Source organism: Micromys minutus (genome assembly GCF_963924665.1).
Source record: "Micromys minutus genome assembly, chromosome: 11".
Lineage (NCBI taxonomy): Eukaryota > Metazoa > Chordata > Mammalia > Rodentia > Muridae > Micromys > Micromys minutus.
The window spans coordinates 25,664,593-25,680,892 of record NC_137980.1 but is presented as its reverse complement, the minus strand read 5'-3'; the positions used below and the strand labels follow the sequence as shown (position 1 = coordinate 25,680,892).

The following is a 16,300-nucleotide window of genomic DNA, read 5'->3' as shown; positions in this document are numbered from 1 at the left end:
GCTCCTGTGCACGCCCCACACTTTCCATAAAAACTTAAAATCTCTCCTCCTCACTCCTCCAGCCAACAGAAGCCAAAGGTCGCTATGTGATTTGATGAGTTTGTGCAAGAGAAAGGTACTCTCTCTCCCGGACTCCGTCGCTCTTGCCAGGCTCCAACATGGCCGGCCACACGGAGTCCTTCCAGAACATCCCTCTCCAGCCTTCCAGGCTCCGTTTCACCTTCAGTCCGCCGCGCTCCCCAGGGTCAGGACCCAGGAGCCCGACAACCGCCTCACTTCCCGCCCCCACGCGAGACCCGCCCACCGCCCCGCGTCGGCCAATCGAAGGCGGTGCTGCGGCGACTGGCAGGCCCGTCCGGCCCCGCCCCCCAGCCTCGCTGTGGCCTGCGGCTTCCCGGCCAGTAGCGCCGCTGTCGGTCGCGCGGGCCGGTCGTGTGGACCCCGTCGTGTCGCGGGCGCTTGCGGCGGGCCACAGCGCAGCGCCGAGACCGTCAGCCCCGCGGCGTCGAGCATGGACTTCGAGGACGGTGAGCGGCGCGCGGGGCGGGCCGCCGCGGCGGGCGGGCGGGAGGGCGGCGGGCGGCCTGCGCCGGGGGTCTGTTTACCGCCTCAAGATGGCCGTGTGGCTTTGTTCTGTGGGCCGCGCGGCGGCCGCGGGCCCGGGCCGGAGTTCCGTGGTCTCGGAACCTCACGCCGGGGTGCGGCCGGCTGGGGACCCTGCTGCCTCGGGGAGCGGCCTCGCTGATAGCCCCTCGCCCGCGGCCGCTTGCAACTTCCTGGCCTCGCCTAGAGGCGACCGGGCCCACGGGGCCCTTGGGGCAGCGACCCGGTGGCGGGTGGAGCCGGTCCTCACCGCGTCGCCCCGGGCTCTGGAATCTCTCTCGACATAGGCTGCCTCGGGCTCGTGCGATGCTTCTCTGTGTGAGACGAGTATAAAGGGCGTCCCTAAGCGTTCCATCGAGGTGGGTTTCGGTTCCCCCAGGAGCAGAATCTCCAAGTTATTATCACGTAGCCGACCGGGCTGTTTAATATCTCACCCGGTTTACCTGCTCGTGAAGACCTCATCTGAAACAGTTCCGTGACCCAGTGCATTAAAAAAAAAGGGGGGGGGTGGTGGTGGTGGGGCTACTTAAGTTAGAATTCTGGTACAACAAGCCCCAGGTGCCCTTCACGTTCAGCTAGATCGGTGCACAGCAGTCCGTGTTGGACTTGCTGATTAAATAAACCGAAGTGTAAAGTTGCTTTTCATCCCTCCCTGCACTAGTTGTTACAGCCGTTCTGCCCAGGGCCGTGAAGTACAGTTAATTTGACACCTTCAGACATTGCTCAACTTTTATAGGAATCAGTGTCAAGATAAAGTGATCTCTAGTAGTGGCAGTGCTGGGAGACGACCGACAGTTTGTAGGCTTAAACTGGGTATAATCTTGAGGAACTAGGTATTTCTAAATAAAACCGGTTCATTTCTTGTTAAGGAAGCCTCTGCCTCCACCAGAAATGGGCTTTGACATTGAATAAGGTGTGCTTTTAGCATGTTGTATTCATGAGCTTTGGATTTTTGATTTGCTACCAAAAGTTAAGGCTGTCAAGTAAGTATAGGAAAAAGCATCACCCTTTTCGGAGTACTTTTCAGTTGCTTTGAAATAGTTCAGCTTTTGGGAATAGCTTGTGCTTTAGTATTGGACCTGACTCATTCTGATATAGGTGACTCTAAATTACAGCTATTTGCAATAGCCAGAGTTGACATTGAAAAGAAAAAGTGTGTTTTAGACCAAAGTTTGATGACACTACCAACATATGTGGTATGCTAGAAGTTAACCTTGTTTTGTGTGTGTGTGTGTGTGTGTGTGTGTGTGTGCGCGCGCACGCAGTGGGAGTCAGTAAGGAAATCTATTTTCTGTAGAGAATTGAAAAATAGCTGTCAAATTTGAAGTGTTTGCCTTCATTATAATTATAATTAAAAAAAAAAACAATGTTAGTGATGAATAGTCTCTTAACCACCGGTCCTTAGCCACCATGGCTGCAGTTGCTGCAGATTTGAGTATATCTGAATGTGATCCTGTTGTGGGCCAGGGTTTGGTTATATCTAGAAGCTCTGTATTAAATTTTGTTCTTTCAGTCTTTATTTGTTGAGTTAAATAAAGGTTTTAACATTCTGCCTGGATGGATGCAGCCCACACACTCATACATAAATGCATGTCTGCTTTTTACACAGGCTTCTAAAGTATTTAGAGAGAACAGATGAAGCAGTGAAACAAGTGCTGACCTGGAAACATTTGTATCCCACAGGGTCAGTTTTCACAAACATCACCCTTTCATAAATGGGTTTCACCTTTACTTTGTGTAAATTAAATTGATACTGGCTCTCCTCTTTTGGCAGTCACAAATATGGACACAGACTAGTTTTATGTTGCCATTAGAAAGTGAAGGAGTGATGTGTTTCCCCAAGTGGATATTTGTAATTATTCATATCCCAGTTTTTTTGGTAATTGATTTCATGACTGAGTAGATGAGCATGTAAATCTGGGCTTTTGCTCACACCACACTAATTCCTTGCTGTTTATGTGTCTTCGTAGATTACGTGCACTCTACTTGCAGGAGTGCTTATCAGGACTTTAACGGTGAGTGTCCTCTTGGATTTCTTTTTAACTTTGCTGAGGTGGTACATAGTTTGGCTTTTCTCTTCATAGCCATAGAAACACAAATATTAATGCAGACAGCCTGGCCCATTTAAGATATTCTTTTGACTCTTGATTTATAAATCTCAGTGCTAATGCCATACTATATATAGTGTTTGCTCTTCTGGGGTGTGTGTGTGTGAGAGAGTGAGGGGGGGGAAGAAGAGAGAAATTGTACACTTGCTGGAAATCTAACGAATGTCATCCAAGTATTCTGCCACAGTGATATCTCCAGTTCTGTGTATAATATTTGAACTTGGGATCAGAATAAGAAGTTGTATTAATTGGACTTTCTGTTTTGTTTTACTTAGGATTCTTTTATTTCTTACTACTTTTTCAGTGATTGATTTTCAGGAAACTGGCTGAATTCTTTTGTTGACAAGACATTGGTGTTCACTTATCTTGGTTCTGTGCAACTTTTGTGGTAATACATGTTAGTTTTGTTTTTGAGGCCATTTTTCTCTGAGCAAATGTGTGATAAAGAGCTGTCCAAAGGAGGCCATAAGGAGCCCTGGTTACTTGTTAACAAAGCCTGATGTTGGCTTGTGATAGCCGTAGTTGTAAGAGATCTGCAGAATACCATGCATACTGTTTTGATAGTTATTATTGTTAAGACCCAAGATAACAGGAAAAGGAAGCACATAATAATTAGGAGGTTAAAACAAAACAAAACATTCCGTGAAAGACATGAGGGAGTCGTAAATATGTTTGACTACCAGAGAAATGCAAAATCTATCTGTTGTATAAAATATGTATTCATGAAACCAAAGCAGATGTACTACTAAAGTCTGCCATTAAAAATGTTTATGTGTATGTGCCTGCTTTTCTGTGTGTATACCATGTGTGTGCAGTGCTGTTGAACTCTAGAAGAAGGCATTGGATCCCCCAGAACTGGGGATACATGTGGTTGCATGCAGCTTTATATGGTGCTGGGAACCAAACCTGGGTCCTTTGTAAGGACAGCAGATGGTCTTGCTCTTACCCGCTGAGCCATCTTTCCAGATGTATTTTTATGGATATAGTTAATTTTTAGCATCTCTAAAAATTAAGAGAAACTTCAATTTGAGAAAGGTTATTGTAATATAGAAAGTAATATATATTTAATGAGTGCTGAAGAATCTATTTTTGAACACAGTAATGTAGTAAAATTAACAAAGTTTAATTTTGTGTCAACCTTAGGCCAGATTAGAGTATGGAAATTGGCTAAGGAAAATCTTAATACATTTCTGTGTGTGGAAATGAGAATACTCATTTTAAAAAATACTAAGATGTTTCCTATAAGAAATAAACAGAATGTACAGGTATTAATAATGGGTAGAAAACAGTTAAATAAAAATGAGTCCAAGATTTTAAAGTAAGTAAGGTTAGTGGGTTTCTGAAATGATAGAAAGCTTTGCTGGAGAGTTAGAGTTGATTTCTAAAGGGAGTACTTGGAATTCAAAATTACACAGGCCAAGTTTAGTTCATTACTAACATTAAAAATCCCTGATATTGCATCTTTTATATTTTTCTAATGTAACTCTAGTAGTGATTTACCTGAAGATATTGTCATAATGCCTTAGAAACATTGTCACATGAGTATTGTTCGGGCTATAGCCTAGACCTCTTGGTGCTTAATTTTAGGCAAAGGGTCTTTAACCTTGGGCAGAGTACTTTGAATAAAAGATGTTGACTCTTACCTCTGGCTAATGTTCCCTACTTGAAAATACTGGGGGTCTTAGTCGTTACATTTTATAGATGAGAAACTTAATTTAGGGGTTTGGTTTGACTTCATTTAACAAAACCTTTTTTACTACTTGCTGTGCATCTAGGTAATGTTCTGAGACCTGAGACTTTTCCTGTGAACAGAATGGACAAATAATTCTACCCTTGTGGAACTAATTTCCAATCTAAAGGGATTAAACATGCAGAATATAATTTTAAAAATAATGTGTTGTATGTTAGAAGATAAAACATTGGAGGGAAAGGCTCAAGAAACAGATGACATTTGAGTATAGAAATGGAGGTGAGGATGCAAACTTTGAGGCAGTCTGAGCAAAGACTGTAACAGACTTTAGGAGATAGTAACAAAAGTTGTGTTGCTTCCAAATGAAGCTAATAATATATTGTTAGCCTTGGGTTTCCAAATTTTCTACTGAAATAAAATAGAAGGCGCTGATACAGATTTCTCCACAGCAGGTTTTAGAAGGATTTTTATTTCTAGTCCTCCATGTTTTTCCTATTTCATACCTTTCTTATGTGGTTAGCAGATGGAAAAGAGAGAACATTCTTGGTAGAGGGAAATACATGAACAAAGGTAGGACTGAATGAACTTCAAAGAGTAAGAAGATTGGTTTGACCAGAACAGACTATTTTTGCTGAGCAATTTGAAGACAAGGCTAGAAAGGTGAGGTATAGCTAAAAAGCATTGAAAATTGAAATGAAATCTGCTTGCCTAGTTGTGAGAACTAGAAATGTTTCTAGACATTGCAGGTGTGTGAGGAGGGAGGAGGTGTGGTAGAGTTGCTTCTGGTTAGAAATGTAAGCATGAGGACCTGAGTGTGAATCCCATCAGTCAAGTTAACAGTAGAGACAGGGTCACTGTGTCTTGCTGCTTTCACTAGCTCCAAGGCTCAGTCAGAGACCATCTCAAGGGAATGAAGCAAAGACAGTGCAGTTGACGGTGTCCTCTGGTGTGTATACACATACACACACACACACACACACACACACACACACACGGGGGTAGGAGTGTGGGGTGTAGATTGATTATAGGATTATACAGGTTATTTTATTTTAAGGCTTTGCCTTTTAAAGTTGACATAGTGGGAAACCATTATTGGACATGACTCATTGTAACAGTTGTTCTGGCTCTTATCTTTAGAATAAACAGAAGGGGAGTAAAAGTGGAAGTAGGAAAACCAGTTGGAAGACTTGGTAGTAATGTAGGTGAAGGCTATGGTAGTCGGCAGTGCTGTCAGTACAGGAGCATGGAAGGAGTTCGGTCAAGACCTAATGTCACACAGCTGCGTATTTTGATCATACTCTAGTCTTGGCTGGATATTCTATAACTCAGCATATTATTTATGTAATAGTGATTCAAGTAAATAAAATACATTTGATTTAAATTATTAGGGCAGATTTGTTTTTTCTGGATAAATTACTTTCTCTGGTAGAGAAATAAAAGTCCTTGTAGTTATGTTTTAAAAATGGTTTTACAATGTATTTTGGTAAGCTGGGTGAAAGGTTATTTATACTGATTATGTGTGATAGAAACACTCTCCACCTTTAACTGATCACAGTGTGTGAACAGTGAGTGAGATTTGCTGTGGTAGAGATGCTTGGTATTCTATCTGGTGCCTGACCTGTAAATGCTCAAAGCACTAGTCATTCTGGGGCCATGCAGTGAATAAAAACACAGATCTAAATAGCCACTACCAACTCAGAAACAAGCAGAAGTAACTAACCTTCCTGCCTTCTCTATCGGGCTAAAGTTCACATTTACGGTATTTTTTATGTTGAGGCCTTACAAGAAATTTAGTTGTCCTTTATATGGGAGGAACAGGCATATGACTTTCCAAATAGTGACAGGCTTTAGTATACAATAAAAAAAAATCATATTAATACCATCAACTACTTAGGAAACCTTTTAAGTGTTGGGTAGCTGTCAGGTTGGCAATAGTAGATATAAATTTTGAGTTTTTTTTAGTTTAAAGTATGAATTATGTTATTAGCAGCAAGTAGTTTTTTTTTCTCCTCTTTATGGCAACAGTTTTATTGCATTTGTGAGAAAATGTCTGCTAAACCCCACATCTAAAAAGCATGGGTTTGTAAAATGTAATTTATTTTTTTGACAATTTCATACACGATACAATTGTATTTTTATTATATTCATCACCATTATCTTTTCTAATTTCTCTTGTACTTTGTGCTTCTTTTCCCTCAAGTCTCCCTTTTATATTCATGTCTCTTTTCTGTGACCTGCTGAGTTTAATTAGTGTTGCTTGAATGAGCATGGGTGTGTGTTTAAATAAACATGGAGCATGGGCAACTTACCAGTGGAAACCTTAAAGAAAACAACTTCCTCTCCCTGAACAGCCATTTAACTGCCAGTGGTTCCTCAGCCTGCTGACTGTGCTTCATGCTCATCTCCAGTCCACGACTGAATACTGACAGGTGACCACAGCTCCTGTGCGTTAGTGCAGCTGCTGTGTCCAATCCAGCACACAGTGTGGCACAGCTCTCCTCCTGATTCTTTGGCTCTTACATTCTTTCTGCCCTGTCTTCATAGCGCTCCTGAGCCTTGCATGGGGATGATAACTGATGTGCTTTATGTTTGCTCTGTACTTTGATCAGTTATGAACCCCTTCATTAACTACTGCCTTCTACAAAAAGAAGCTTGTCTGACCAAGGCTGTAGGAGCAGCACTATCCTATGAATATAAATATTAGGAATTTGCACCAATTCCATTTAATAAGACCACAGTAAGGAATAGGTTCCTAGGGCCTATTACTCAGCTATGGGTCTTTGGCCAAGTTTATAGTACCATGAAAACCATAATTTCTTCTTCCATTCTTCCTACTGAAAAGTGTTCTCTATAAGAACTACTTGATGCTACAATGGCTCTTCTTGGAGAGAACTGATAGTTTGGTATGCACAATGGCTTTATGCACATTTCATGTTTTATTATAGTGAGTAACAAAAAGGTGTCATGAAATCACAATTAGCAATTATTTCATCAAGGGCATTTTCAAGCAAAGGTGATGTAATATAAAACTTGGTTGTTTTTTGTGTATGCACATGGGTGCATGCATATGTGTGTGTGTGTGTGTGTGTTATTAATTTAATGGCTGCTAGATTAGCCTGGTGCTTCATGCTTTCTTGATTTGTAGTGAAGTGCCAGTTACCCACAATGTTTGTATACCTTTTAATGCAAGTGCTATAAAAAGGGCAAATAATATTCTTGCTATTTATGAAAATAGTCTTGGCCTCATGGATTCTTAGAAAGGATTTCAGGAACTCTAGTCAACAAATGATAACCGCTACCCTAAGATGTATTCAGAATTAGAAACTTTTCGGGTGTGATGTTGAATGCCTTTAGTCCAGCACTCAGAAGCAGAAGCAGGCAGATCTACATGAGTTTGAGGCTGCCCTGGTCTATCTACAAAGTGAGCTCCAGGACAGGCAGGGCTACAAAAAGAAACCCTGTCTTGAAAAAAAGGCTGGTGTTTCAGCTCACTTGCCAAACCCGACCATCTGAATTTGTGACTTATACATATGTGCACACACACACACACACACACACACACAAATAAAAATTAGTGAAGGATGAGGCCACAACACCTGACTATTGTGGTATTGTGTAAAACATAAAGGATTTTGGAAATAGAAGGAAGATTATATTCATCTGAGACTACCATTGAAAGTTTCCTTGAATGGCTTGGTAGTTGAAATAGATTTTTGAAAGTTGAAAGACTGCAAGCAGATAGTTGGGTTGGGAGAAAGAAGTGTTTGATGTAGTGAAAACCCACATGAAGTTCCATATGAACACCCACAAGACACCAAGAGACCCATTTCCTCATCTTGGATGTTAGTTTGCAAACCTCAGAAGTGAAAAAATTAAATAATACATCCATTTATTTGGTTAAAGTCACTTTCGGGCTTAAAAGGCAAGATTGCAAATAGTATTTAATGTAAAGTCATTATCTTTGTTCAGAGTAGAAATATTAACTAGTTGTAAGTACAACTTAGTGCTTGTAAAAAATACAAATTAAGGTTTTTAACTCAGTACTGTTATATTTATAATAAAAATACTGAATATTAGTAATGAGGCATTTTAAGGGATTTTACAGAAAACATTTAAAAAAATAATAGTTTTTATAGTCATTATTAATTTTATGACCTTTAGTTTTTTTAGTATAGGTTTGCTTCCTCCTACACTAGAATTTTTTAGTGTTTATAATGCAAAAATTCACACTCATTTCTTTTATTAAAAAAAATTGAGAACTGAAGTAGTCATTGAGGCCTTGTTATTATCAGGTACAGGGCCAAAAGATTGATTTTCGTTTGTGGTTTTACTTACTGAAATATCTGTATCTGTAATTGTGAACATTTCTAGTTGAAAATATAAATATTCTTGAGATTTTAGATATTTTGGGAGCAGTTAGTACAGAAAAACAAGTGTAGTATATTTACATCATAGTTTTCTTTGAAATATGAAACTTTGTAAGCAAATAGTTTTTTAATAGACTATCATTTTGATATTTTTTGTCTTTATTGAATTAAAATGTTAATACAGATTATTACTTTAGATGATTTGCGTGAATATATTGTGGGTTTTTGTTTTTTCTTGTTTTTGTTTTGTTTTGAGAAGTTTTTCTATGTAGCCTTGGCTGTCCTGGAATTTGTTGTGTAGACCAGGCTGACCTGAAACAGAGATCTGCCTCCCTCTGTTTCTGTAATCTGGGATTAAAGGCGTGCAACACCACTGCCTAGTGAATATTTTAAGTTTAATGAAATATTTTGTGGAGAAAATGGTGTATTTTACTAATAATCTCTTGTTGACTCTTTCAGGAATGGATCGTGATTATGGCCCTGGATCTTATGGAGGTCTGGCATTCAAGGATATTTATCTAAAAATTCTTCTTTTGAGTGCCAGTAAAGGTGAGCAGCATTTAATTTTTTTCTTTTTAAACTCTTATAGGGCTGGATCGTGACTATGGCCATGGATCCTATGGGGGTCAAAGATCCATGGATTCCTACCTAAACCAGTCCTATGGCATGGACAATCACAGTGGTGGTGGTGGGGGTAGCAGGTAATAAATTGCTTAATCACTTGGCCAAGTAATTAGACAGCTATAAGATTCTGGATGTATTAAGTATTCCTTAGGCTTTTATGATACTTGAATTTTGCTGGTATTGAATACTCACCTTAAATATTTAAAGGTGCTAATTAGTGGGCATAAAATTTTTCTCAGTCTCATTGGCAGACATTATTTTAGGAGGATAGCATTTATCTTTTGTTTCAGCGGAATAAATTAATACATTCTTTAACAGTAGACACTTAAAAGAACTTCTTTTACTTTTAATAACTTATCAGTCAAAATGTCCTGATGAAATGGTACAAAATATTATTGGAAATATTTATAAATTACTATTTTTTAATTGTTGAAAAGTTTTGTTTTTGTTTTTTCCGATGTTGGCATTGTATAACAGTAAAATAGCCTGCCTAGAGTGGCTTTACCTGAACCAGTCTAGGTGCTTTCAGTTTCTAAGAAATGTTTAATTTTAATTTTAACGCAAGTTTGAAGAGTATATTGTAACAAAAGAACTATTCTTTAAGTCATGTTCAAGTTGTTACAGGCAGCTACTGATTACATTCAGAACACGTGTGTTTAAGAATTAGGGGTGTTGTATTGAAGCCATGGACGCTGCACCTTTAACTACAGTCTAGACTGCTTCTCTTTCAGTGTTGATGCTCTGTGAGATTTAAGCCAAACAACCACAGGTCTTAGGGTTGCTCATATTTTAGTAACTTCTAAGGGGTTTGTTTTTTTGAGATACAAAACTTGCTTCTAAGTACAAACTAGTTAGACATTTGAGATCATCGTCCTTCATAAACTGAAGGATCTGGATTTCTTAATGGGCTTGAGGGGTGGTTGCTTTTCTGTGTGCTTCAAGTGTGCCACTGTGGTTTATAGTAGAGTGAAATCAAGAAAACAAACAGTTAATTGCTGTCCTTTGTAATGTTTGAAATGCCAAGTTGGAAAGTGAAATAGTATTTATATGGCTGCCAGGCTTCAGAATTAAATAGTGTCTTCAATTGTAAACCTGTAAATCACTGACCAGTGGAACCTCACTTTAAATGTCCTAGTGTGTTAGCTATTGCCCTCTTATTGTAAGTGTACTGTGCATAGAGTATTTCTGTAGCTGTTATCATTCATTTCCTGTGTAATTGTGAGCTTTTTAAAAACTGTTTTAAGATAACAAGCAACTTCTGTAATCCTTGTTTTGGATTGTGATAAGTCAAATGATTTGCTTTTTTCTGTTGAGACAGCGTGCTTACCTTTTAGAGTAGTTTTATGTGATAGTTTTCTGATAGGAAATACTTTTTCAAATATACAGGCATTATAAAATGTTTTCTTTCTCATCTGCTTTGAAAATTCATATGTAGAGGGTATATCTTAGTGGTCTTACTTTTACGTTCTATTTTACATGTTTAGTCTTCTAGATTTGTTAGCTATACTAGTCTGTATCAGAGTGTTTAAGGATTGGCCCTGGCTGAAGTTTGGCAGAATGTCAAACTTTATAACCTGAGATAATCCCTCAACTTTGGCTATTATAGTCAAAATGAGGCAGTTTTGTGATGTAGATTATTGAGGTGCAAAGGTTCAGTGTCACAGAGACCCCTCCCATTTATGTAGTCTTCAATTTGTGTCCCTATGAAAAGCCAAAATACTGTAAATATTTTGTGATTTTCAGAACTAGGGAAGGATTCAAAGACAGTTTAATTAGTTTGTGAACTTTAGCAAATAATTTTTCTAAGACTAGGGCTGGGCTTTAATAATTAGATAGATGAGTCTTATTAAAATAGAAAAGCTGCTAAAAGGCAGAGTCTAAAACTAAGGTTAACTGAGCTCAATTTATATTTAGAAACTGACTCAGATAGCTTTCTGTCTGGTCTCATGTTGAACTGCCCAGCCCTAGTCAAGTGTGAGCAAAAGTAGAACTATGCAAACCACTATGGTATAAATGAATTTTAGTTGATAAATGTCATCTGATAACTTGTCTTTTGAATTGTCTAACATTAGTAAGCTTACTTTTGTTTTTTCCCTCACTGTGCAACTTTTCCAGGTTTGGACCTTATGAGTCTTACGACTCCAGGTCTTCTCTGGGTGGGCGAGATCTGTACAGATCTGGCTATGGTTTTAATGAACCCGAACAAACCCGCTTCGGAGGTAGTTATGGTGGTCGATTTGAGAGCTCCTACCGGAATAGCCTTGACTCTTTCGGAGGTAGAAACCAGGGCGGGTCTAGCTGGGAAGCACCTTACTCCCGTTCAAAATTGAGGCCTGGGTTTATGGAGGACAGAGGAAGAGAGAATTACTCTTCCTACAGCAGTTTTTCTTCACCCCATATGAAGCCTGCACCTGTAGGCTCTCGGGGGAGAGGAACGCCTGCTTATCCTGAAAGTACGTTTGGAAGCAGAAACTATGATGCTTTTGGAGGACCATCAACAGGCAGAGGCCGAGGCCGAGGAGTAAGTACAACAGAATCTTTTCAGATTCTTTTCAATAGTCACTCTTTTAAACCCTTTCAAGACCATGGTTTTCAACAAGAACAAACACTGTCCCAGTGTATTTTAACCAGAGGTTGAGTTATAACATTTTAGGTTGGCTGTAAAAGTTTTCCAGCACCTCAGAAAATAAGTTGCAGTGTGAGATGATTATTCATGAAGTTATCTCAAATCTCCCTTTATGAAAAAGGTGAGGATATTAGGTTTGGTCTAAAAGGGGTTAAAAGGAGTTGCATTTTTTTCTTATAAACACTAGCAGTTTTGCTAGTGAGATAGTTGTTGGATTATTGTAAAAGGTAACTGAACCCTTTTTGAGCTTCTGAGTAGGTTAAAGGTGCAATGTATGATATAATATTTATCCTTTGTAACTAAACTCTAGCAAGTAGAATTCTTCAAGGTTCCATGTTTCCTGTTAAACACATGAGATCAAAAGCCAGTGATAGATGAGGCAAACTTAGCTATGTTTACGTGGTGAAGAAGCCCATGTGTATTCTAGATGGCAGAATGATTTGAGGTTAGTATTATTTTACTAACTTGCTCTCTTACTGTATGTCCTATTGGCGACTGTTTAATTTCCCCAAGCTCTGTTGAGAAAGACTTACTTGTATATACGTTTATGGTTCCTTCCTAGGAAGTAATATTTTGAAATTTCCTTAACCAGATAAATATACTAGCTTATAGGTGTTTAATTTCAGAATATAAGGTAACAATTACATTTTGTGGTCTTGGGTAACTTGGTGATAATTTTTTTTTTAACCTATTTAGGGTGTATAGATTATGGGATTATGTAGTTTGGTCATATAAATGCTATTTTATATTTATGTTTTTATAGTGTTAAGATGTTTTGTCAAAGTCAGTTGTGTTTATTCTCCTTGCAGAAGAAAGTATTTTGAGAACAGCTGTGGTAGGGCTAATTGTTCTGACTGTTCATTAGCCTTCGATCGTCACTGTAGTTGGTTTTGTAGAAATTTTGCATTTTTAACAGTCACTCTTTACTTACACAAAATGCATTGCACCTTTAATGTTTGTACTGAAGGTTTTTCTGATGTGACCATATCAATTACATGGACATTTATGTAAATCTCACAGGTTAGGTAGATATTTTTAATCATATATTACTGTGGAAGCAGCAGGGTTGGTGCTCCATACGTGATAATTTGTAGGTTAGTTCAAAGTAGTTGGAGTAGTAGGCTTTGGGTTTTGAAATTGAAAATATATTCTAGTTTGAAAATTTGGAAACATATTATCTTCTGTGCTGTATAATTTTAGGCAAAGGATTTTTTTCTTAATAAAGACTCAGGCATCTATGTTGTTTTCTTGATGGTGAAACTGAGCATTCTTGTATTTTGTGTGTACCACTCTAGTTTGAGTGGATGTCTCTTTCCTTCCGTCTGCTAGCCAAGTAGATGAACTGGTAAGATCTTCAGTCACTTGTACAATTCCCATTGGGACCTTCTCTTTAGATTACTCCTCAGTCTTTACCTTCTAAAAGTAGGGCTAGCAGAACCAATTTTTATGCACATGGCCTCTTGGTATAGTGGGTTTTGTTAATGGTGAGAGAAGAGGAAGGGGCATTAGAGTCATTTGCTGATATGACTCTTCGTCTGTACACTTGTTTCTTGGGTTTCTGGGGTCAAACTGTGTTCTTTAGGTAAGAATGTGAATGGAACGTCACATGCAGTTCTTCTCTCAAGTGTGTCTTGGAAGCTGATGCATGCTTATGCTTTAACTCCTTCTCCATGCTAATGTCCCACCTCGTCTTCTCATTCCCGTTTTCAACAGGGAGAAATCCTAAATGATTCTTTTACTTTAAACTACAAATACGGTCATCTTTGGGTATCTTAGTTTTAAGCAAGGCTTTAGTAAAATAAAGATTTCTTCTAAGGTCTTTGATGGGAAAACATCAAGTAGGAACTCTGAAGAGGAGTTGTCAGAGAGTTGTACAAGTGGTGGCCTTCTAACAGGCACACGGTGTTTATGATCGCAAATAATTTTGAACTGTAAAAATTAAAACAATTAGGACATACCCACCTATGTAATATTGGAAATTCTAATTCATTGGAATTAAGTTCATGTAATAATTTATAAAATTTGTATATGTGCTTTCTCAGAGTGGACATGCAAAATTCAGTTACATTCCACAGAATTTTCAGGTGAAAACTAGTAAATAGACGACAAACACATTGTGTTGATTTGTATTTTATCCATTGACATTATGCTAATGTTTCTTGATTTCACAAATTACAGCATATGGGTGATTTTGGAAGCTTCCATAGACCTGGAATTATTGTTGACTATCAAAACAAACCTGCCAATGTGACAATTGCTACTGCAAGAGGAATTAAAAGAAAAATGATGCAAATATTTATTAAGCCCGGGGGAGCCTTTATCAAGAAACCTAAGCTAGCAAAACCTATGGATAAGATGAACCTCAGCAAATCACCTAGTAAGTAAGACTATTGCTCAGGATGCTTTATACTTTTAGAACACATTCATCTGTGGTGATTGTTAGTGTTCATATAGAGAAATGCATAAGAGTTATAACTGAAAATAGACCCGTGAATCCCCTTATGTAGTTATTAACCAATTGTTACTACCCAGATGTCTGTTTGATTGTTTTGTATGTATGTATATATGTGGCAGTGTGCTTCCCACAGCGTGCATGTGGAAGGGTAGACTATAGCCTGCAGGAGTTGCTTCTGTTATTCCACTGTATAGGTCCCAGGAATTGACCTCAAGTCGTCAGCCATGGTGGCAGTTGCCTTTCCTTGCTTATCCATTGTCAGCCCTCAAGTGTACCTTTAAAATTAATGTGCACTGGTCAATTTATTTTTCTCTGAGCCTTAGTTATCCCTCCCTCCCTCCCTCTCTTTCTTAAGACAAGGTCTCACTATATAGTTCTGGATGGCCTAGAACTTGATATATAGACCAGACTGGCCTTGAACTCACAGACATTGACTTGTCTCTGCCTTCTGAGTGACAGGATTAAGGGCATGTGACGTTACACTCAGCATCCTGTATTTTATAAAAGGTTTTGCAGATGACTTTGATTCAGACTCCTTTTTTTGGATGTTACATTTATTGTTGGAGGAGTATATGTCATAATGCTTTTCCAGATTGATTGATTTATATTTTATGGAAGTGGAGTTAGGGATAGTTGTGAGCTCTCAGGAATGCTCGGAGCTGAAGCCAGGCCCTTTGGAAGAAGACTCAGTGCTCTTAACTGTTTAGCCATCTCTCTATCAGCCCCAGATTTTAAGTGTCAGAAGTAACATAGTATTTATTGAATGCTTTCTGTACATGGCACTAGTTAAAGAGTATATACACATTACTAGGTATATTTTCAAGCCAGACTGATGAGGGGTAGTTATGTGTGTCGGACAGAACAGGCAATGACAGATAGACAGATAATTGGCTTCTCAGGTCACACACCCAGTTAGTGGCAGAGCTAGGTTGTCCTGAGGCAGCTTATGTGCCTAAAGCTCTGCACCTGGACTTCCTTTCCAGCATAACAGAATTTGCCTCATATTATTTCCCATCATTTATATTTTAATTTATGTTTAGTTATCTTATTTATAATTTGTGCTATATGTTTATCTATGTGTTGACAGTGAGGGGTACATATGTTCATGTATATGGAGACCAAAGATTAACATCAGGTATCTTTCTCAGTTCGTTTGAGGCGTGGTTTCCCACTAAACTTGGAACTTAGCAATTTTGGTTGATTGTTTGGTTAGCAAACTCCAAAGATCCTTGTATGTCTGCCTTTCCAGTCCTGGAATGACAAGTGTCTGATGCCCACCCTGCCCAGTTTTCTCAGTGTGCTAGGAATCTGTACTCAGGTCTTTATGCTTGTGTGGCAAACATTTTACCCACTGAGCTGTATCTCCACAGCACCTTTCCCTCCCTCCTCTCTCTCTTTATTCATTTATATATTTGTGTGTATGTGTGTTGTATGCACTTGTGTGTTACCATATCTGTGTGTGCATGTACAGAGACCAGAGGACAATTTTGGGTTTCTTGCTGTATCATTCTTTATCTTATGTCCTTGTGACCAACTCCTTCACTGAATCAGAAGTTAGACTGGTAGACTGTAAAGCCCCTGACTCTCCTTTCTTCACACCCCAAAGTGTTGTTGGGGTTTTAGGCACTGGTGTAACCACATCCTGTTCGTTACATGAGCGCAGGAGATAGACCCTCCATGCTTGTGCAGTAAGCACTCTTACCCACCTCCTCTGCTTGCTTTTCATTTTAAAGAACTTTTTCTCAGGGCTGGAGAAATGGTTCAGTGGTTAGAGTTCCTTCTGCAGAGGACCCAAGTTTGGTTTATAGCACCCACATTGCAGCCAAC

At 39.0% G+C, this 16,300-nt stretch overlaps 1 protein-coding gene across 1 annotated transcript in view; it reads left to right on the top strand.

Annotated features, from left to right (window-relative positions):
• Window positions 1-399: 399 nt before the first annotated feature.
• Window positions 400-16,300, top strand: part of ZNF326 (zinc finger protein 326) — a 35,641-nt gene continuing 19,740 nt past the window's right edge. Inside the window, exons 1-6 of the mRNA XM_080925522.1 lie at window positions 400-527; window positions 2,574-2,618; window positions 9,228-9,263; window positions 9,358-9,469; window positions 11,508-11,913; window positions 14,197-14,395. Of these exons, the coding sequence (XP_080781648.1) occupies window positions 512-527; window positions 2,574-2,618; window positions 9,228-9,263; window positions 9,358-9,469; window positions 11,508-11,913; window positions 14,197-14,395 (814 nt within the window). The 5' untranslated portion in view covers window positions 400-511. The remainder of the gene's footprint in view (window positions 528-2,573; window positions 2,619-9,227; window positions 9,264-9,357; window positions 9,470-11,507; window positions 11,914-14,196; window positions 14,396-16,300) is intronic.